Source organism: Gavia stellata, chromosome 4, assembly GCF_030936135.1.
Source record: "Gavia stellata isolate bGavSte3 chromosome 4, bGavSte3.hap2, whole genome shotgun sequence".
NCBI classification, from domain to species: Eukaryota; Metazoa; Chordata; class Aves; order Gaviiformes; family Gaviidae; genus Gavia; species Gavia stellata.
In genome coordinates, this window is record NC_082597.1 from 42,636,795 (window position 1) to 42,660,590 (window position 23,796).

At 39.5% G+C, this 23,796-nt stretch overlaps 2 protein-coding genes across 2 annotated transcripts; both read left to right on the top strand.

Moving 5' to 3' along the window:
* Positions 1-120: 120 nt before the first annotated feature.
* On the top strand, positions 121-10,017 carry LOC132316896 (GLIPR1-like protein 2). Its single transcript, XM_059816147.1, is given in 7 exon segments — positions 121-219; positions 1,790-2,035; positions 4,510-4,613; positions 8,101-8,186; positions 9,701-9,727; positions 9,823-9,880; positions 9,882-10,017. Coding segments are annotated over 7 exon segments (756 nt in total).
* A 6,475-nt stretch (positions 10,018-16,492) lies between these two features.
* LOC104261068 (glioma pathogenesis-related protein 1) lies at positions 16,493-22,173 on the top strand. The gene is made up of 6 exons (XM_009816984.2): positions 16,493-16,672; positions 18,893-19,138; positions 19,558-19,670; positions 20,453-20,535; positions 21,833-21,859; positions 21,947-22,173. Exons 1-6 carry the CDS (start codon positions 16,493-16,495, stop codon positions 22,171-22,173), a joined length of 876 nt encoding a protein of 291 aa, XP_009815286.2.
* Positions 22,174-23,796: the final 1,623 nt, after the last annotated feature.

The window sequence follows — 23,796 nt, forward strand, 5'->3', positions numbered from 1 at the left end:
CTGGGGCCGTGAGGCCGTGGGCGGCAGTGCTGGTCTTGTGGCCAGTGCTGAGGGCTGCAGCCGGGCAGTCACCCGCCTTACCGGGCATCCCTGATAAGACCTTCGTCGAGGAGCGTGTGCATGTGCACAACGACCTCCGCACCGAAGTCCAGCGACCTCCGCACCAAAGTCCAGGCGGCCGCCAGCAACACGCGGGACATGGCGGGGACAGGCCTGGAGGTGCACGGGTGGCTCCAGAGCCCCGCGGGGGGGGATGGGACAGCAGGCTAGGGGTCTTTTGGTAGTCCCTCAGTGAGGTGACCAGGGTGGCATCACTGGTTTGTGTTCAAATATCATCACATTTATTTGATAGGAACTATTGTAGTAAGTTGAGTCACTTGTAGACAGGTGAGTCTAGAAACAACGGGCATGCAGGATGAAGGTGCAGTAACGCAGCCCAGCTGAAGATGTTCACATTTCACCCCAAGGAATTTCTCCTTAGGAAGAAACAATGGTCCAGCAGCAGGACTGATCCAGAAGAGTCAGACTGTCCATCAGAAGCAAGGATATGAACTGCAGTACTGGGGCTGAAGAGGATTTCTGGTGGCAAGGAAGAATCTTTACTTGTCATAAGCAAAATAAATTGCACTCAAAAATTTTTGCTGGCAAAGGTTAAACAAAACTGAAGAAGATGCAGAAAAAGTGGATGTTTGATGTTTAGTCCACTTTGTACCACAAGAAGAAAATGTTGTGGGCCATGAACAGCTAAAGGATGCTTGGGAACAAGTACATACTCGGATACTGACGGCAAAGAATGCTGTTTGCTTGAGTGGGTTTGAAGCCAGAATGGCAGATAAGGGGTTATAACCTTGGAAGTGAAGAAGCTTATGAAAGACACTGCACCCAGTTTTAGTACTCAGCAATAGGAAAACAAGGACAAATTATGAATAAAGGTATGCATGTAGAAATAGAGGCCTTAGGGAGAAAACAGTGTCCGCAGCCAGTGGAGTTATTTTAAGACCCACATAGAGACTAAGAACTGAAATGTACGAACACCAATAAACCTAGGCAATAAAACACAGGATCTTTTACATAAAACTAGATACTTTAATGATGTAAGAAACTGTCTGAAAAACAATCATGACTGGAAGACAAATACCAAATACCATGATCATTCACAATCAGAAGTTGTGTTAACGGTGACAGACTGCAAAGAAGTAAGAGGTAGCAGAATGAGTTACTGTCCAAACACTGGCATGTTTACCTCATGAAGCTGTCTTTCTAAAATGCTCCAATGTCTGTTTAAAGCTTTACTGTAGGAGGAGTAAGATTTGTTTCCGGAGGCTCTCTTAAAAATACTTAAAATATTTATACATCTGAATCTACAGTAGTTGTGCATTTTTAATTTGAATTAATTTTTATGTACCTAATAGAAATCCTTAATGACCTGTTCAACAACAACAAAAAAAAAGTTTCATGTTTAATTAATGTGACTAATTTCTTATCTGAAGATTGAAGTGCATTTCAAAAATCTTTTCAGTTGCTAGAAGTGCTCTTACAAAGTTAATTTTCAACAGTGAAGGGGGAAAAAGGTCGTCTAATGAAATTAGTTCGTATTTCTGTGCTGCAACAGGAAAAGTCAATGAAAATAAAACACAGGTGCTTGCCTAAATAAGGGAAAGTATTTCTTTATGAAACTCCAGTATATGATCTCTATCTGTACTTTATTGCCTGACTGGTTTTATCTAATTGTTTAAGGTCCGGTTGTAACTTAACATTGCACAACTATTTCAACTTGCATGTTTTGCAGACTTGGGATGCAGCTTTGGCAAGGACTGCAAGGGCATGGGCAAATAAATGTGGTTTTTAACATAACGTATACTAAAGTAAGAAACATCAGTGCCATCCTAATTTCACATCTATTGGAGAGAATATTTGGTTTGGAAGTCATCAAACATTCTATGTTGCTGGTGCCATTAAATTGTGGTATGATGAGGTCAGATTCTATACTTTCGCAGTGCAGAAATGCACTAAGGTTTGCAGTCATTACATTCAGGTAAGACTTATCGTCAGTAAAATGTCCTGTGTAGTGGCTACCAGATGAATCAGTAGAGGCTGTAAATAATGCAGAGTTGTATATACGGTTTGTAGTGACTGACAGCTTACTGTCTTGTAATCTCAAGCAATGGCTGTACTGCCAGTTACCTCTGCACTAGTTCACCTCTTTGTCTTGTATAATAATCCATCCTTCTTGTCCACAATCTTGGCCTCACTGAAAGCCTCACTCCTTGTTTCATTGTGTCAGTACTACATGAACTTTATATAATGATCATTTCAGGTTCTCTAGGTGTGAAGCCACACAGTTCTGAATTCTGTAAGTTTGGACGTGGTGTTCGAAATAATCACAGTAGTTGCAGAATTTCTGTGGAAACTGCTTAGTAGAAATGTTAACAGAATGAGAAAATCCAGCCAAAGTAAATTGTATTCTTTACAAAACTTGTAAAAAGGAAGGGGAAAAAAAAGAACATCAACAACAAAAGAGGCAATTTATGATATATTTCTGATTTTTCAGTGGTAGTTCTGACAGACTTAATTCTGTTGAGAAAGTAAAGCTTTTCTTTGAACACTTAATACAGATTTATTCATCTCCATGTTTAAAAAGTAAGCTTTGCAGTAGAATTAGTTTCATCTGTGACCAAACACATAGTATTTCGCTGATATAAAACAGAACATAGTTTTAATGTCAAGTCAGACCTTGTCTAGTAAAAGTGACTCTTTAATTTCTTATCTCAATATTCAAAAGATGCTTAGACTGCTCTCTGTGCAAATTACAGATGAAAATACTGTGCAGTATACTTAACAGTGAAACTGTTACCCGACACAGTGGTAGCTGCAAGGTTCTTTCTGAGTGGACTTCGGACTGTGAAATGAAAATACTTCAAGTTACCAGAATCATTTATAAAGCATTTTCTGTTTGGGACTTTTTGCACCTCTTTGTGTCTTTTCTCACTTATTTCTCCTCAAGTGTTAATTCTTGTTTCCTGCCCTTGGTTCTGCCTGAAACAAACTCTAAAGCGAGGCTGGAGGATTTAAGTTTTTCTGTTTATTGGGCCGTAACTCTTTAGAAGATTGGAACTAGACAATATCTCAGGAAAGTATTTTTCTGTTTTCCTCTGGCACAATAAATTATAAAAAGTTACATAGCAAGGTACTTCCTGGCATTTTAAAATTTGCTGTTCAACCTTGTCTGCATAGAATTCTAGAGGTTTTTGCACATTTCTCTTGGAGTTCACTCTTAAGCTTTCTTTCCCTTTATTGCGATTGCTTGCTTCTTTCTTGTTACACATAGTTAAGTTGTATCAAAATGTTCATGCATTTCAGGCAGTATTTCAGGCAGGATTACAAAGGAAACTAATCACTGGAAAAACCAAGCAGAGTACATGGGTTAAACACCAGTGAACATTGAAAAGCATGTATGTCATCAGAATTGATAAGCAAAGTCCCTGCGTGATCCAGGCGCCATCAGGGTCTTGAAGGCTCAGACACAAAACTGAAAATGAGTAAAATTTACAAATGAAATAGATAGGCTGTGTAGACCTGCTAAGAGAACCGCTACACAGAAATCTCAAAACAGTGGAAATCTCCAAAAAGCATGCGAAACTGTTACATAAAGGCCCCTGAGTTAGTCCTTAATCGAGGATTCAGGTAACACCACATTAAACATTAAGAACCTTTTCTAAGAAAGGTTATGTCTGCTGAAGGTAACTGATCCTTGCTGCTATAATTGAAGAGATAGAACTTTTGGGGATGTTCAAATCAATTTGTCAGTCTGAGGCCTGTACTCTTCATACTGGGGAGATACTGAGAGTAATCCAAGATGTCTTTAAGTTTTCCAGATGTGGAATCTATCATCATCTAGATGTTCCAGGTATGTAGTTCAACATTTTTACCTGAATTCAGTACAGTTTGGTTAGTCATATGCAGAAGGTATAGGAAGAATCTCCCAAGAAAAAGAAGATGCCCAAACTGTAAGTGACAGTAAACCATCTTCTCTTAAGTATGGCAGATAACACGCATTAGTCTGAAAATGCGCAGTGCTAAAGCTTTCAGACTTAAGTCTGCAGTAGTAATCAGCCAGACCACTTCCAGCACACAGGAGAAGCTCTTCTTGTAGACCTGAGTTATGAATGTTGAAAAATTAAAGGAGCTATTGGGTAGTTGCCACTAATTTCCCTTTTGTTCCTTGGAATCTACCCCTGAATCATAAAGTCAGTGACTCTTACTGAAATTGTTCTGTAGAAGATTCTGGAAACTTGTAGCATAGGTCACTTTATCTTGAAGGGTGAATGTTTAGAAGTTCATCTTAAAAAGCTTGCTTACCGGCATTTTTTTTAATGTGTAGAAAGATCAGATGTTGCAAAATGAAAATAATATGTAGGATCTCTGAAAATAATTGAAACTTTCTAGATATTAGACTAGTTTACTGTTGAGTGTAGTTTTTAATTTATTTTAAAACCTTCTTTTTTTTAGGTTGTTTGGGACTATTCATATAAAATAGGCTGTGCTGTGACTCTATGTAAGGAAGTTGCAGGAATACGAAATGCAGCAAATTTTGTTTGCAACTCTTCAGCAGGGTAAGTTGCTGGTTTAAACATAAAAAATAAATGAAAGCCATCGTACTGACATTTACCTGAAAGTAAATTGGGTTCTTTATTTATTGGTAGTCTTGTAAATGCAATCAGAGGAAATGATGGCTGTCTAATTCAGTTATCAAGAGAGCCATGAGCATTAGAACATGTACTTACTTAGTTTTTTAATGTTAACTTTACTGATAAATCTCAGTCTTAAGCAAACAAATCCCAAACTTAGCTCATGCTCCACTTCATTGACTTATTTTTCATATGAAACAGAAGAAATGAGAAAGTTGCTGCAGGCAGCTGCTGTCAGAGCTGGAATTACCTCTTGCAGTTTGATACATTTTTTTAATTGCACTTTAGCTTTTTACACTGTATTTCTTTTTTTTTCTTAGAAATGATAGCAATAACAGCACGGTTGTTAGATCAGTTGTTTTTCTTTCTGTGTAACTGAGTAAAATAAAATTACATTATCATTTCTTACCCATTTAATAGCTGTGATTATACCAGATGTTATTTAAGTATTAGAAAACAGTAAATGACCAATGCAAGAAAAAGCTAACTGCAACATGTGATTTTACATTTAAATTGATGTTCTGAAAAAACATAGGTCCCAGCCAGTGCTGTTCCTAAAGCAGAAGTAGTTTGAAAACACAGAGGCAGATAGTTTTAAAACACATTTTGTCTCATAATAATGCACAGTCCATAATCAAGCATGTGCAATCTGTCATTTTTAAAGCATACATAGGTTGTGAGCTTGCATGACAACTGTTTTTTCTCTTTCTTCTAGCAACCCTGGGCCACTACTGGGGAATTCAATTAGCCTGAACTAAAAAAAATTACTTGACCCCTGCCCATCTCTCTTCCTGTACCACAAAACTGGACCTGTACTTGAATTGTTATTTTGAAACTTGCTGGGGTATGGAACTTTGTTGTTGTTTTCTATTTAAAAGCTGAACTAAAATTTTTCCGGTTGAGAGTGCAGAATAATGACTAATTGACATCAACAGTGGTCTGTAAAGCCTTGTCACTTGAGACTTTTCTAGTCTGTAACAGCATACCATGTTGGTTTGCTGTGCTGTTCTGCACATCCTGGAGAACTGGTAGTTAAGCTGAATAGCTATCTAAGATGAGCTCTAACATGCCATTGTTCTTCTGTCCACTGCATGAAACCAAGAACGCTGATCTCTATGTCACCACAGAAACAAGTGGAGTTGGGGCAGACAGACCATCTTCTGACAGCCTTTTCCCTTCCTAAACTGTCTGGAAAAATAGGCAAACCTTAACCTTACCACCAGTGATCACCACACTCCAGATACTGGAACAGCCATTTCCAACTTGACCTACATGACTCCTTTTTGAGGTTTGGACCCTTAGTACTCAGTTACCCTGCTAGATAGCAGTTTCTTTCCAGACCTGAGGGTGCACCAATGTAAGGACCACCTTGCCAAAATTACTTTATTTAGTGTAGCAGTTTTACAGTGTAGTCCTTCTACAGACCTTTTCTGAAGGTCTGCTGCTGGGACCATCCATGTCTGAGATGCCCTGAGTATCCTTCCTCCTGTTTAAGGAGAAGCATACACTACTTTGGAACATGCCCTGTCCTGTCATCATTCTCATACTCAAAGTTACCTGCCTCATCGTTGCTACCAGGCTCTGTTCATCATGCTGTTCTTCTCATCTCTTTTTTTCTCCCTCCAGAAGTTAATTTGTGCCTTTTTTTCACATTCCTTACACCTCCTCAATGAGGCAGCACTCTGCAATCTAGGTGTTAAGCAATCTGTAGATAGTTGGATAGATAGATGCTCATTTGTAATGACAAGATAGGGCTTCTTGGAGAAAAAGGCAAGGCCTTTCATCTCTCTGGATCTGTGGCTGAGAGTTCTATCAGTCTTCTCAAAGAGGATTTCACAGTGGATTATGAACTGCGTGAAGTAATAGTGTAATTATCACTTATAGTGGAAGCCTTGATTCCAATAAAGACTTGCTGAATTGCAGCTCAGGCAATATCTGTAGCTTCTTTGTATTGCATTCCAGCAACTGAAACATTCAGTCACCAAGCGGGTCTGCTTTCACATCCTTACGAGGCATTATGCTCTTCCCAGAGCTCCTAGAAGCAATGCTTTGTCCTTCAGTCTTTCTTATTCTGGATTCTGAGACCCTTTTTAAGATAACAGTGTGGGCTACTCTTTGGAATCACTCATGCTATGAATGTATATATGGACAATCACCCAAAAGATATGTTACTTAACCTGTAACTTTTTGAGATATTTATATATATGTATATATATTAACAACTCTCTTTCCTGCACTTCTCTGACAAGTGCAAAGCCTATGTTCAATTCTTGGGATCAGAAGATCCCCATTCAATTTTATTACTGCCTGGACTGCGTGTCAGGGCATGTAGTTGCAATACGCCCCTGTAGATGCTGCTGGGATAAAACTCAGGCCAACAGTGTAAATGTGGGCAATGTATATAAAAGATATTTCAAAGAAGAATAGTAGCAAGTTAAGTCGCAGGTAATCTTTTGGGGTGTTCTTCTCCCTCCATCTTGCACAACATAATACCAACCCTTACATCTGTATGTCTGGTGGGTGGCTTTTATTTATAAATATAGATGATATAGGGTGTAAATACAGACTTAGAATCCTGAAAAAATTGTCACAGGTCTTGCTGCAAATTATCTCCTTTGTGGAGAGCCCACTATGGCACTATGGAGGTGAGTAGAGTGACAACCAAACCCAAATATAATAGCCCACAGTCCTCTGAGGGGACTAAATCTGCCCATGTTCCCAGGATTAGGCTATGAGACGTAGCATTGCTTCATCTTTCCGAATGGATGCAGCATAGGCTGGATATTGCGTTTCCCATTACCTAGGAGTATAGTATAGGCAGCCACGATGATGGTATCTGCATTATCATTTTCAGCAGTTATATGTGTAAGGAGCCTTTCTGAGAATGTGCAATGGTAAGTACTGCAGGCTAATCTTTATACTTAAACAGTTTGGCTCCACTTGGATGGGGTACTTAAGCGTGTAAGGATCCCACTGTCTTCGCTAAGATTGCATACTTACTCTTGGACATTTGCACTTTATGGAATGAAGCTTGCAAGATTTCTTTTTTTGCTAAATAGTTGGGTTTAAGCTATTTGGGAGTGTGTCAGCTTTAAAATTTTCTGCTCCAAAATCCTCATTTTACCTCAGTTAAAACCAAGCTCCATCCAGAACATTCTGTTTTAATAGTTTATATATCAATGTAAATTGGAATAAAAAGCCTGAGTATTTTCCCATAAGAAAAATAATAACTTTTTAAGATTCTTTTCTTTCATAGGGACAGAACAATGAAAATGAAAAGAAGAAACATTATTCTGAGGTTTTTAATGAATTGTCAGTAATTTATTGTATTTTCAGAGTATTTACTTCAACAAATGATTTAAGATATTTAACAAACAATTTAAAATTATGTATGACACTTTCTCCTTTGTAGTGTTAATTTTCCAAGAAGACCATATATAGAAGGAAAATCATGCAGTAATTGTGCAAAAGGGGACACCTGTGAAAAGAAACTGTGTAGTAAGTAAAAGCAAATGTAAAATGCAGTATGTGAAAGGAAAAAACACAATGGCCTACTTGATAAAGAAAGTTGCAAGCTTTGTTTTACTCCTTGATGGTGCTCTCTTGGGTCTAATTCACAAGTAATTTAAAGCTATTCTTTAGGCCATTTACATTCAGGAAGCAAATAATTCATATTTTACTGAATGTGTGCCTCAGTGATCATTATGAAATCTCTGTTTGATTATACACAGGTATAATTAATGATTGTAGTTAAATCTATTATTGTTTCTATTGCACTCTGATACTCTGCTGACTTCATTAATCATACCAAAGAAATCAGCATCTAGCTACATACTTTTCAAAGTAGTATTTAGCAGCAACTCTTGAGTAGTCTCATAGGCCTTCAGAAACTGCAGTTGTATTTAGACTAAAATATTTAAATTGCACTTACTGAGTTTTGTGACTGTTTTGCCCAGCCACAGCAAAATTACATTCGAGCATCAGTATAGCTGATGCTTACACGCTCTGTAAGCGGTCAGAGTAACAGTAGGAAAGTCATTCTGGGTCTGTAGTTCATGCTACAGTTGTAAAAGAAATTATTCACAGAGGCACATTGTCTTTCTCACATGGTTATGTCTGTGGGAAAGGCACTGCATACTGATTTAATGCTCTAGCTATAAAGTATTTTCCCCATGGTGAATAGGATTCATTCCTTAAACTGGGTAATTCTTTTAACTCTATTCTTGTCAAGAAAATGAATTAGAGTCATGAATTGCTAAGTACGCATCATGTTTTGACGGAGTGAAACATCAAGAGACAGTAGGTCGTCTCTCCAGAAAGCTCTAGACCTGGCAGCTTCACCTGCTGGGAAGTCACAAGCTAGATGTTTCCTGTGGCTGTAGTTAGGACATATGTTTTTAAGTTTCATTTCATAACTGGGAGTAAGACTTATGGTTTCTGTTTAACAGTTAGTTATTATATTTGCTCAATATATATGTTAGTATAGCTTTAAAAACATTCAGCAGTCCTGTAGGTCTTAATGTTTAGGTAGCACACACCTCTGAAAAACAGATACAGGGAATACCAGGTTATACTTGATCCCAGGATTAGGCCCCACTTAGGAAACAGTCTCTCTCCCATTCTCATCCATAAAATTGTATTTGATATTATTTACTAGCTCATGTTTATATTCTGAATATTAAACAGTATTTATTATTTTGAGAAAGACAAAGGAGGGTTCAAACTGAAAATAAAGGGGCTGTATAATATGTCCCTCTCCCCCATCCATGTCATTGTTTTAAACAATAATAGCTTTATGGAGACATTAATGTTATGAAGTATTGTTTTTAGTTTTTATCAAAACATTTTAGCTTTTGTTTTATTTGTAAGGTTTATCAATAGGAATTCTCAGAGTTTTTCAAATTCTATTGATTGTAAATCTGATGAGTTTGTTTTAGCTAGCTAGTAAAGATTTAAGGAGAGAGAAATCATGGCTGGCTGGTAGAACTGTTTATTTTTTTCCCTTTTTCCAGGAAATCCAGGACGTGATAAAATTGTCTGTACATATTACAATTTTACACTGCTATTTATATTCCTCAGTTACTTTAAATATATGTATTCCCAATAAATCTTACACATATATGCTTATTTATAGATTATTCAAGATGGCTCCCTCCTTGGGAGTTCAGCATTGTACGCGGTGAGGCTTGTATCACTTGTAGTTTTGAGAGCATCGCTGGTGTTTCTTGCTTTTGTAGCTGTTTATTTTATCAAAAAACACTTTACAAACATGCATATGTCCACCTATCTGGATTTGAAACACATACTGTCTTCTGAAAATACTCGCTAATGAATTAAGCAAAAAAGTCATACCGACGTGACTTTAAAGACAACTTTCCTTGACAATAATTTTGTTACTATCATTTTATGCTCCTTAGAGAAAGCTAACATGCCAAAAAAAGTGAAGTTATATGTGGGTAAAACCCGTATTGGAAAAATATTACACTAAAGATGGTATCTGGTAAGGTTTGGAGCCTTATTTTTAAATACCAGACTTCCCAAAACTGTGACATACTCTGTTCCTGGAATTCAAGGAGAAAAGTATGTGTCAATTAACTGTTACAATTCTTACTAAGCCGATACTTGAAATCACAAGTGCTTAACTGAGATGCTGAGAGAAAGCTAGCATTGTATTATGTACTCAGTCCTGTTTCCTGGAGTGACAGAATGTTCTGAATAAAACGTATAAAGTAAGAAGATTTTATAGACACATGGTTCTTTAGAAGTCTTGATGTTTGTGAAGTTAGTACAACTTGGTATTTATAAGGTAATGCATTTATTGCTCCTTATTCAAAGTGTGATGCTTTAGATTTATTATTAAGTACTTTGTTCCTAACTCCTTCTAAACCTTGTGATTAATTTTTTTTATCCCTTGTTTTGACCTGTACCGTTACTTATGCATAGCATATTTCCTGTTATGTAAGTGTTCTAAAGTTTTAATAATAAATTTTCTTTATTTTATCTTGAAACTTGCTCAAGTCCATTTAATCAACCAGATTTTTTCCTGGTTGTATCTTAGTCTTGCCTAGTGAATGCCAGTATGACTGGCATTTTTAGGTATGTGTTTCACCATTATTGTAAAATAAACAAATAAAAAACCCCATAAAGTCAAGTTCTGCTATTTTCTTAATGTTCAGACTCAAATTGAGCTTAAAGGAAGCTTCCATGAGTTCAGCTTTAGGAACAGTCCCAAAGAAAATAGACCAGACTTTTACTGTAGATTAATTTAAAATTAGGCATGTGCTATCTGTTTCTTCTGGAAGTTTTCTATTCTAAGATTACTAGAATACAGAACAGACTTTTCAAATATGAGTTTTATTATTTAAAACTTGGATTATATTCTCAAATCTAGAAGGCTAATGTTATATACCTAAAACCATAAATAGGTGGCTCCTACATGGAAAATTGTGCAGTATGAAAGTTCCTGAGCAGCAGCTATTCCCATTGGTTTACCTGGAAGTTGCTGATACTCACCATCTCTGAAGATAAAATCATTATTTAGATGCCATATTAGGGTTGAAAAGCTTACTTCAGAGCTGAATTTCAGACGTCTATATGGAAAAAAATGTTTCCTTAGTACCCGAAATAGAAAATATGGTACTACAATAAAGGTCTTCCAAGTTTTAAAGTGTTGATATTGCATAGTTTTAGGATGCTGCTTTTTTACAAACAAAACCCCCGATTTACATTCAGTTATTAAAACATAGGTTTTCCTACTTGTAGCTGTGAGATAGCCCGGAAGAAATTCGTATCTAACACAGTAATTTGTATCCCTGAGAATAGCTGTCCTTCTTGTCATTTAGTAACTCCATTACAGTTAGGACTCTAACAGTCAGAGTATGCCTTGGAGAGAAGGCAAAGTTGAAAAAGAGCTCTGCAGTCTCCCAAAGCTTTAGAAAAACCTCGGTTCCTACTGACCATATTTATGCCAGGCTGATAGTAGGTCTTTTATATGAGACATAGTTTTGGTGGTTTTCCTGAGCTAAGCAGTGTGGAATTTGCAACACTGAAAGATGTGCAGATAGTGATGCTGTTAGATCCTGTTTCAATAAATGAAGTAGTTTTCCATCCATGAAAATATTTTTTCATTCTGTTTTCTCGAATGTGTGAAACTAGATTTTGGTCCTTAGTGCTGGTTCTTGTGGTGCCCATACAAAATACATATAGTTTGCCCCGTTCCCCAATTTGGTGTCTTTGGGAGGAAATCTGTGAATGGCTGAGAAGATAGTTCACTCCAAGATCCCCTTTTTAAAAACAGCATGGATGTGGACTGTAATGGCTTGCTGTATCTTCTCTCAGGAGATTCCTGAGTATTATTCCGTAGTATTCCAATAGTATTGAACTCTCACACTTCCATACTGCTGCCATGCACCAACCATTTCTGGTGTTATCCTGTGGAAAGAGGCTTAGGAAGGACAGCAGAAAAGCCTTCTCATTTTTCAAATGCCTTGAATTTAAAAAAAAAAAAACAAATCTGATAAATTATAGTAATTTAAGTTCAAGAAATTTAAACCATGTATGAAGGGCAAGGAAAATAACCAGAGATCCTGTCCAGCTAGGCATATACTTGTACTTCATAACAAGCTTCCTGTATCTATGTTGTTAGGATCATGCTAAATCCTTTGTCCTGCACAACCTGCTGAAGCTTTGGCTCCATCAAGGAATCACAGAATGGTTGAAGGTTGGAAGGGACCTCTGGAAGTCATCTGGTCTAATGCCCCTGCTCAAGCAGGGCCACTTAGACGTGATTGCACAGGTGATGTTTAGAGGGAAGCTCCCATGTTCCGTTTTGTGCCTGTGGCCTCTTCTCCTGTCACTGGGTACCACTGGAAAGAGCTCTTGTCTTCCATACACCCTCCCTTCAGGTATTTATATGGTTCAAGAGACCGCTGTCTTCCACAGCATTATCACTGTGTATCCATCTTCCCTTCACAATCTTCAGCAGAGCTATCACCAAAGGGAGGAGCCAGCCTTCGGTGAGTGGCTTTCCTTATCCTTTGGTTGAGAGGAGAGAGTGAACAGGCTGTCCTTGAGGAGCAAAGTGGGTGTGATAAGGGGCCATCTTGACTGGCAGGAGGTGGGCACCACAGGGGAAAGAACACCTACCAACATCTTGTGCTTTGGTCCGTCCGTATGACGTCCTGGTGCTTTGTTGAGAGAATGCAGCAAGAAGTGCAGTGTGATTTTGCTCAGTTAGGCCAAGGGGCATAGTTGCAGTAAGCAGCACTGTACAAATTCCCCTAATCAAAGCTACAGTAAAACTACCTGCAGTCCAACCACATACTGATGGACTTCCCTGTTAATTGTGAGGCTGTTTACAGCCTCTTTATTACAAAATAATTGCAAGATTTTTTAGCTTTTAATAAACACAAAATAGTTTATTACAAAAGAATTCTTATGGAAATCTGGTACCACCCCCATCCTTTCATTTAATCTCACCCTGAGGTGAGATTGTGTAATAGAAGTAGCAATGCATGTCAGAATATTAGTTTACTCACAGGTCTGGAAGGCAAAGGGATCTTGCAGCTGCCTTATCCCTTTGACAGAACAAGAAACTGTAGCAGATCCACCCCTCTTTGTTTAGCTGAACCTAGTAAGTCAAGGACAAACAGATTCTCTCCCCAACGCAAGTAACAGTACTCTGTGGGGAAGCTAATGATCTGAGGACAAAATTAAATGTAATTTTACAGATTCCCAGGCATCTGTAATAGTCTGTAATCCACCAGCCTTTAGTGCTCTGAATTGTACATTAGAGAAAAGGTAAGAATCTAAGGTCTTATTTTTCCAGCCATTTTAAACTGAAATTAGGTGAGAAGTGAGAAAGGGGGATGTAAACATGGGGATTTTTTCAAAATCCTTGGGCTGTACAGCTTCCTGCCCATGCCCAGCTCATTGTGCTAAATTTCACTTGAGATTTATGCATGGACAGGCAATGCTTGTATTGTTCAGACAAATATAATGTGATATCCAAATCACAAAGCTTAATTTTCGTCTTGTTTACAAGATCCACTGATTAATGCTGGCAAAGGATTATAACTCTTTTTGTGAAAACATCGTTTATAGATGCTTGAGGACAGGCTGGACTTCTGCTTTAATTATAGATAGAATCACTAGATGGAGCCAGAGTCATCTCTGCAGGAAAGCATCTTGTAACCTGGACTATCCTGGATATGTCAAAATCCCCTACTTCATAAAGATCTCAGTTCAGTTTCCAAGCACAGAATTTCAACTGCATGCACATATAACTGCAAGATCACTGCATTGCTAAATCAATGGTGCATTTTTAGTGTGATGGTAATTTTTGTGCAAATTGCATATAGTTGTAATATAATCATGGTTTTATATTAGGTCTATCTGATCAAAGGCTTTGGATTCTCATAGATTGCATGGGCATTATTAGAAAAGAAAAAGAAAGAGAAAACGTACTTTCTAGTTTCAAGGTAATATTCAGCTGGAGAAAGAATAACTGGCAGTAAACTGAACTCAGTTGGCCTTGGTTTAGAAAAGAGGCAAGATGACTTTCAAAGGAACAAAGTAGTAGACAGGCCTTCTATGTTCAGTTTAGAAGCAGGGGAGAGAGCCATTCACCATAATGATCTAAGCTGTCATAATTTGACCTAAGTATGTCTCCATTATCTGGTGCTCGACACGCACACCATACTGCCAGTGGCACCTGGATGGTACCTTATGGGCTTCAGGAGCACATACAGTGGCTTGGAGGATCTTTGTAGCCCAGAAGCAAGCAGCTGACAGGAGACACCAACCTCTGTCCTCTGGTAGGACAGAAGGTAATGGCACCCACAAGAAGAAACCTCCCTCCCAAGATCCCCTTCACCATTCCAGCCTGACCAGCAGTCACCAATGCCAGCAAGAGGCCATCCTCCCATAGATTTTAAAATGTCCCACCAGAGCTGAGGGCCCTATCACCTTTGCCAATGCCCACACACAGTCTCTGGGATAGAGCATGACAGCGGAAGAGAAGAGAAACTACGTCTGTGAGACAAGGGACCTTGGCATTGTTAGTGATACACCAGGAGGCAGAGGCAGCAGGTGCATCTAGTAAATGTAGGTAAGGTCATGACCATCGCATACATGTTCTGGAGGCAGATGGAGCCACAGCCAACCACTGAGAGAGGAACAGGTAAAGCGATTAGAGCTAAAAGTCAATGGCTGGACTGCAAGTGTGACTACCGCCTTGGACTGGAGTTGTGTCAGGTTGGGTGCTTCATCCTCCTACTTCCCTTTACTTGCCAAGGGAGGTGAGAGTTTGAGATTACTGGTGGCATCTCATGCATCTTTTCATCAAGGACAAGACAGGACCAAAAGCGTCTTGCACCCAGATTGCTGTGCTCACAGAGAAAGCGAAAGTGGCCAGTCTCCTCCCACTGACCACTTCGGCTTGGTCTTTTTTAAACAAATAGTTTATTAGAGAAAAAATTGGTGATCTTACTGGGAGAGTTTCAAAGCGCAGGAAACTATTGTAAAGAAAAGGGGAAGAAAAGATAATACTTGTTCAGTTCCCTCGCTGTCCCGGACTCTTGTGCCTCTGAGGGTTGTTTATTGGTAGGGGCTGTGTTAAGCCCGTCCAACCAGAATAACTGGAGGCCCCCATTTTGTTTCTTCCCCAAAAGATCCAAAACACCAGAAGCCCCCGCCCCACAGCTTCTTTGCCTCCTACAGCTGCCCCTACCTTCATGAAATGAGTCAACAAATCATGGCAGGGTTGAGAGGAGGCTGTGGAGAGTTAGTAATGCATGGACATCCATAAACACATGCACTCAGAGAAATATTTAATCATACGCCTCCTGTTAATACCCTAGATAGGTATAGCTGTGGTGGTGCTGGAGGGCTACAGTTCCTTCAGCCTGTCTGAATTAGGTGTACGGATTGTTAGAAGACTCTGAAGCAAGTTAAGGGTATTATTTAAAATGGAAAAGCCATCATGCAAACAGAGAAGGCAACACCAGAATGGTAATTTCCACAAGTGTTCAGCAGGATAAGGCCTGACCTGCAAAACTGAGCAGGGAATCTGACCCATGAATGTTGTTTACAATCTCCAACATATTTTTTCTGTAAACCTATCTAAATCTGAGTTTACAAGACCTTAGCTCTCAAAACGTATGGTTCTTCTTATGCTCTTGCATACTTTTGTTACACACCAAACCGGGTCAGAAGGTCTGTTCTGCAGCAAGCCGCTGTTCAGGAACTTTTTTTTCCCTTGTGGTGAGGTCAAATTTCAATATATGGAGTTTCCCTAATTCTGTTTGTTCCTAAAGTAATTCTGAAATGGAGGCAAGGTCCTCCAAAAGAATTGTAATTGAGCTGGTATGACTAAGCTATACAGTAGGAAAATCAGCTGAACAGCAGATTTGTATTTTGTCAAAGCTATGATTTTTATGGTTGACGCAGGTTTTAGGAAAGCTGTTCTGCAGCATCTCTTCAGATAAGACCTACAATCACAGAATGGTCTGGCAGTCAACCAGAAATGAGCACACTCAAAGAACAGGCAGAATTATACCTGGAGTGTTGCTCCTTGCTAATATGCATGGCAGAGTCCTGCTACACGGTTTATCTTTTGACAGCCAGCTATGATGTCAGATAGAGCTATACCTTATGAAGCAATTTCACTTCCTGTTACTTTGACATTTTCAAGCACTTCCACACCCAGAGGACAAGCTCTGAAGAGCAGCTTACCAGTATTATCTCCACCTAAGAGATTTTTCTTTTAAAAAATTTAAAAAAAATACTGAGAGCATTGAAGAATTATGAAAATCACATTTTTCTTTGCTGTGTTGTTCTTACTGTATATCTTCGCTTGCTGTCATGCTTATCCACAATACACCTTGCCTGACATAGAAGATGCAAAGTTCATTGAAGACTGTGTGAGAGGTCACAACAAGTTTCGATCCAAAGTGAATCCACCAGCCAGCAATATGTTTCGCATGGTAAGGTGTTTGTGATCTGTTTGAAAATTAATATAGATTGTGCTGCTGATTTAGCCCATCTTATTATTAATTTGCTTTGTGCTTCTCCTTCACTTTCTGTGAATGATTTCTGTACTATATATGTCAGTTCATCACAGGAAATAGAAAAGATATTAATTTTTACAGTATTGTTCAGTTTTAATAATTTGAAAGTAATTCCTTGTTTAGGCACGGATTGCTACTCTAAACTTCAGCCAGAGAAAAGGGCTGTATTGCAAAAAATAGTGTTCAGTTTTCAGCATTTCATTTACCTCTTTCTAAGAGAGATAGATAGTAATCTATTTCATGTTAGGTTTTGTACAGGGAAGATGTTTGGTATTAAAAAGCTCCTGAATAGGCTATCTGCCCAACAGGATTTGTTGAAAATCTATCATCTCCCCTTGTTTCTTCCAATCTAGAACATGTGTTGAAGAAAGGGATTTGCCAGGACATCCATTTAGATACCTGATCTTCATTTGCTGTAGTAGGGTTTGGGGAGTAGGGATACTAGTATCTGGGCTGGAAAGCAGAGCTTCCTATAAATATAATGGATATCAGAACAGGCCATGGATAGGTCTCAGCTTGCTCGGTGGCACACATAAGGAAAAAGGTAGATAGATAGCTGAGGGAGGTAACCCCAGCCAGTTCATGTCATTACTCTGAGCCCTCCAGCAGCGTGGCATAGCTGGAAAGGAAGTTAAATGCATAACCACATGCACAGTATGAATCATTTCTATGAAAGGAAGTTAATAGTAAAGGGGTAAAATTCAGACTACTCATGATTTTAATTTCTTGCCATTTTAAAAAACAATGTTTAATTTAAAATGCTAGCTCACAAGAGCAAACTTAGCTGCTCAGGCCAAAGATCCATCAAGCCTGGAATAAGAGCAGGACAAATATACAGAAACCCCTTGAATCAAAGGTGTTGCATTGTATTTAAAAGCTCTTGATGGATTTTTCTTGCATGATTTTTTTTCAGCCTTGATCTCGTGCAAGTTTTTATCGCCCCTAGCATGGTGTAGCAAGAGCTGCAGAGCCTAACGAGAAGTCGTATGAAAGTATCTCCTTGCATTTGATTTGGACCGGTTAATGCCTAGCTTCGTTTGATAGTCTCTGGTCTCTGTATTGGAAGGAGCAAGTAATTATTGCTTATTTACCTACTTCACAGAAGACGTTCAACTGTCTCTGATATAAGCTGCAGAGCACTCGCTGTTGCTTTATGAAAGCCCTCCATACTTGAGGATGATCATCCTCCTCCATTTTCTCCCCACCCTTTCCAGTTCTAGTGTCCCCTTCTTAAGGTGGGGTGCTGCACACAGCATTTAACAGGACTTCTACAGTCGTGTAATTATATATATGGTTTTATTCTCCATTCCTTCTCAAGGAATTTCTAACACTTTATTTGCTTTTTAGACTACTACTAAACATTGATTTACAAGTGGTTATAGCCATTTCCAAACCTGCCATTATGAACACAAAGTCAATTTTTTTTTTTCCTCGCATCCCTTAACTTACATTTGTCGGTACTGAATTTTACCTGCCATTTTATTGCCTGGTCATTCAGTGGCATAAAATCTTTCTGCAAGTCTCGCAGACTGGTTTCTCAAATTATCACTTGTGCCAGTCAGCATGGGAATGGTTCCTCCTCAGCCCAGCAGAGATGAGGGACCCTTTTATTTGCTTTGGCCACATGCGGAGGAGGGAGAAGAGCAAATGAGCAGAAGGGGCTGGGGAAGGGGGCTGGGGAAGGGAGCAGCTGTGACTCTTTGCCTTTCCATCCTGGCCAGCAAAACAGAATTCCTGTCTGGTCTAGAGGTAATTGCAAAGTGCAAATCCCTGGACAGCCAACAGCTCCTAGGCATAAAGTTCCTCAAGCCCCTCTAAGGCTGGGGGTTTCACCCAGTTACCTCCTCTCAGGCCGAGCAGCTTAAAGACTGCAATCCAGCTATAATGATTTTAACAAGTCAGCTATCACAGGACAGTGGATAGATACTATATGTCCTGTAATATCTAAGGGAGAAAGAAGAAAAAAAAAATTGCTATGCGAGTAGAAATGTCAAGTCAGAGAGAGAAACTGAATGCAGGGATGAGAAGCACAAAAGGGGAAAAGAATCCTTACAAGTTTCTGTTTAAAAATGTTTTAATTCAGCTAAGTCCATAACTGCAGTCCAGGTTGTGTTATGTTTTCTTCCTTTTCTACAGTCCTGGGATGCTGCTTTAGCTAAGACTGCCAAAGCGTGGGCGAAAAAGTGCAAGTTTAAGCACAATATCTACCTTAAAATGCCGGGGAAGGTGCACCCCACCTTCACCCCTGTTGGAGAAAACATCTGGACTGGCACAGCCACCATCTTCTCCGTGGATGCAGCTCTCAGTAGCTGGTTTAATGAAGTCAGCAGCTATGATTTCAACACTGATAGCTGTACTGGCATGTGTGGTCACTACACCCAGGTGAGTCTTACATGCCCAATGTTTTATAATGTAATGGTTTCACAGAAAATCCAAGTACAGGCTTGAAACAGACTGCTTTGGAACAGGTATTACAGCAGGGGTTTTCACCCCCTGGTTTATTGCCACATGAGATTGGAAATAAATATTCAGAGCCACAGGGATGTTCAAGTCCTATTTTCAGTGATGGTGGGAAGGGATTATGCCCCTGACAATTTCATGTTTCCAGAGGAGCCGGATAATAAATGCAAAAACATCTATCAATCAGTCATTTGTCTAAGCTGCCCTTTGGGTTGTCGATGTTGCTCCTGTGTCATCTGTTTTAAACTTCCACAAGACCCTTCCCTTCTCCTTCCTCCCTTAATGCTGTTGCTTTTTCAGTCTTTGAACAGGTGCATTACATATTTCCCTTTGCCCTTCAGGTCGTTTGGGCAGAGAGTTACAAAGTTGGCTGCGCAGTTCACTTCTGCAATACAGTTGAAAATTTTCCAGGACTCTTCAGAGCAGCACATTTTGTTTGCGACTACGGGCCAGCGTAAGTTAATTACGGCATTTGGGGGTTACATTTTTTTATTTTTTAAATATCCTGTAGCTGGCCTTGTTATCAGATGCCAACAATGATGGGAGCAGTTGTAACAAATTTCAGAAGGAGCTATGTCCACATGTCACTGGTCCAAGGGAAACTTCCCCAGCCATTGAGAGCAGAAGCTGCTGGACATAGTTGGAGCTGCAGAAAATCCCTTCCTAAAAAAGCAGGCGAGCAGATCCTAGCTGAGAGCACTTGCAATAACCAAGAGTGGTGGAGTAAGATCTGTTTTGACTTCAGTCTCTGCAGGAAAAGTGGGGAAGGTGCAAGCTTTCCGCTTGAGAAAGATTACATCTTTCTATGGCCCCGCCTGAACTTCAAACAAGACATTTTAATTGAAGAAATAAAAGGAAGACAGTTCTCTAATTTATCTTGTACCTTGCAATTTCTGGACTTAGCTTTTACAGTTTTGTTTTTAAAATACGGGTGGGTAATGAGGGACTAGAGGCAGATTCTTTTATGCTTACACTGAATAATACAGTATTGCCTGAGAAGTCTCATTCATTTCAAATGGTGAGAGTCACCAGGTAGCTGCTCCCCATGCCTGTGAGAGCTTTAATCTGATCTAAGAGGAATTTTGAAGAATTGCAATGATCAGTTTTTGAATAAAGGGATTTTCCCCCCTATAATAGCTTTTCGTGGTAAGTTATTCTAACAGTCTGATGAAACCATGTATTTAAATTGCTTTTCAAACGACTGAGCTAACAAAATACTGTTCTTCTGCTTTGCAGAGGGAATTACCCAAGAAAACCATATAAAGCAGGACAACCATGCAGTGGATGCAGTTATGAGAAGTGTGTAGACAACCTCTGTGGTAAGACCAAAATGATCAACTAAGAAAATTGCACAGAAATAAAAGTGGCATAATTATCAGTGGAAGTATAACAGTGAGTCAATTTGCACTAAGTACATAGTGGGTCTGTAGCCCACCACACAGCAACAGTACCGAACCCTGGTAAGAACAGTATAAGAAGGAATTCTTTGAAATACTTTGCTGTTGAAGGCTCTCAGAGGTAGAAGCCAGAGTTTCTGATGAAGAGAAGTACCAGTTAGACTACTTTTCTCCTTTTATCTGATCAGGAAGTCAAATCTAAAACATTAGCCCCAACAAATACTCCCTGTTTGGTTCTTCTTTCCTAGCAGAAATAGTGTATTTAACTTCTGCTTTCTTGCTTGTTTAGTATGTCCTATTACGTTTTCCAGAAAACCATAGTTCTGAACCAGTAATAAGACTATACTGAAAAGCACGCTTATTTCTAACTTCCTCGATTTTCTGAAATACAGCAGTGAAAGCTTGCTTTTCCACAGCAGTTTTCAGCTGTGGACCTTTATGTCATTACACCTAGTCCCAAATTAGTCAGAAATAGCGTTTTAAATACACGGAGATTAAAGGACATGCAACAATGTCTTAAATCAAATATGAATTTTATACAGCTATTTAACGAGGATGGTCTGTACTAGCCAGGCTCTAGATAGCTTCAGCTGTAGAAATAATTAGGCGTTTGGTATTCTTATTTCTTTCTGTGATATCCTGGCTGACTCATCTTGAAGCCTCAGGCTGATGCATCACAGGAAAACTAAAAACATCTCAAAGACTAGGGGGAGGGAGAGGAGGAAGAGAGCTTTTAAAAATTGAGTGCTAGATCCTACCACCCATTTCACCATATTCTCCTGTAGGGCAAATCAGCAATTCCAATAGGATGCACATAGGCAATCCTGCAAATGCATCAAAGCTCTTAGTAAAGGTGTACTTCTGTGATAAATTTAGTAGTTCTATTTGTCCGTCTGTAACTACTTAAATTGGGTTTGTGTATCAATTTTAAATAAATTCCATGTTTTGTTTTTATTTGCTATTCCCTCCTCCCCATGACATAAATGCTTCTTAATACAGGTGCTTCTTTTCTGCTTCTCTTTCAATTTAATAAAAATATGAGCCCCACACCAGTTGGGAACCTGCTCCTGTTGGCCTGCTTCCCCCTTGCAGGATATTTTAGGCACTGACTGGCATCGTCAGTGCAATCAGCCAGGCAGCAGTGATGGCTTATCTCTTTACATTAAGAACCACCACTGAATGATACTCACATTTATTTCCTTTTCTGATCTCTCTACAGAAAATACAGAACGTGAGAAGCTGATAAGTATGTATCAAATTGTTCTTAATTGCTTTCCTGTAAGTACGGCTAAGTTTGATGGGTCTTAACAGCTGTTTCTTCACTGTTTTTTAGATTATGCCTACTGGTACCCGGACTGGGATACACAGCCCCAGCCACCGCGGCCCCGTCCCCCCAGGCCTCCCACGCCACCGTACATCCCACCTGCTGAGCATCCGCATCCCTCTTGTGACCAGTACTGTCTCAGTGTTTCGATTTTAAGACCACTGTTTTTGGTACTGAGTGCTGGTGCTGTTCTTTTAGTACAACAGTGGTTTCCACACACATTTTTTTATGAGTAATGATCAGCTAAGATACTGATAGTGATCCTACCGCTGTATTACTCTCAGAGAATTGCACACATTTGCAAAAACACTCAGTCATCTCTCCATTATCCTCATGATGTTTATCCAGCATAGAAAAGGCTGCTTCTTCTCTCAAGGGAAGATAAAAGTGGCTGTGCATAGAGTTAGTGTAATTTATTGGCAGTAGCTGCAACACGCTTCTACATCCGTATGAGCCTCTTTTAGCTCTGGCTTAGGAGTAGATTGCTTAGGGGGACCATGTAGACTATATATTACTACACATTCTAACAAGCCTCCTGGAAACCTGGAGCATCACAAAGACATGTCTAAATCTGCATAGCGGATCCAAAAGAAGCAATAACTCATCTCCATTAACCTTCAATTATCCCAGACATCACTTTCCCCAGATAATGGAGATTTAACTGTATGTATTATTTTTAAGAACAGAAAGCTTGTCCTGTACTCTATTTAACCTATGTGTATCAGTCTCCATTAAAGTTACTCTATTGTCAGTTGCACTATTCTGTTCTTCTCTCAGAGTTAAGCTTTGTCCTCCATAGCTAGAATAATGCCAGGGAAAGTTGATAGAGCAAGGATTCAGACGGAGTGTCAATGGGGAGGGCTTAATTGTAGGATGTGAGATGGTGACAAAATCTGTAATGCAGAGTAGATGACAGCCATCCTGAGCTTGCAGGCAGGCGAAGGTGGGGGAGCAGGGAGATAAAACAGGAGAGGGAGGATGAAATGGGCCCAGGACAGATTCTGGTTCAGAAATGGAAGATCTCAGCCTCATTAAAAAAAGCCCAAACCGTTGATGGATTCAGTTTGTTTTGAGAGGCATTTAGCCCTCGACCCCTATTGTTCCAATATACATTTGTTAGTAAGAGAAACAAACCTGTCTTTCAAGCTAAGAGATACTCGCTGATGTTAGCAAGGCATAACTGCTATCAATATTTAAAGCTGTTTCTCCTCCTGTATTTTAGTCCTAATGTTTTGAGAACACAGTTACTCAAATTCTGAGCCATGTTGCAGCTGTGAAGGAGCATGGCATCCCACAGAAGAAAAATGAGCCCCAAATATTTGGGCTCTTGTCATATGCTGCAAAATGTCACCATATAAGAAGATAGATACATATTTAATTTCACAATTGTCAGTTCTTGTCTGCTGCCATCTTTTATATGTAGCAACAGCAAGTAGGCTGGGGGTGGGCAAGTGGTTGGGAGGGGACACAGCTGGGACAGCTGACCCGAATTGACCAAAGGGATATTCTATACCATACAACATTGAATTCAGCAAAAAAACCCTGGGATACAGGAAAAAGAAAGGTGGGGGGCTGGCTTCGAGGGTGGACATTGCTCAGAGACTGTCTGGGCATCAGTATGCCGTTGGGGGTGGCGAGTGATTGCCTTTGCATCACTTGGGGGTTTAGTTTGTTCGTTTCCGCCCTCCTCTTTCCACTCATATTAAGCTGTCTTTATCCTGAGCCATGAATTTTCTCACTTTTCTTTTTTCTGTTTTCTTCCTCCATCCTGCTGGGGAAGGGGGAGTGAGTGAGCAGCTGTGTGCGTGCTTGCTTGCTGGCAGGGGTCAACCCACCACATTATTCTGCTCTGAAAAGTG

Excerpts from the sequence above, each read along its gene's own strand:
- LOC104261068 (XM_009816984.2), top strand. The coding sequence starts at position 16,493 with ATGAAAATCACATTTTTCTTTGCTGTGTTGTTCTTACTGTATATCTTC. Across the intron at positions 19,139-19,557 it reads TGTGTGGTCACTACACCCAG|GTCGTTTGGGCAGAGAGTTA; the intron begins GTGAGTCTTACA and ends TTTGCCCTTCAG. Across the intron at positions 19,671-20,452 it reads GTTTGCGACTACGGGCCAGC|AGGGAATTACCCAAGAAAAC; the intron begins GTAAGTTAATTA and ends TCTGCTTTGCAG.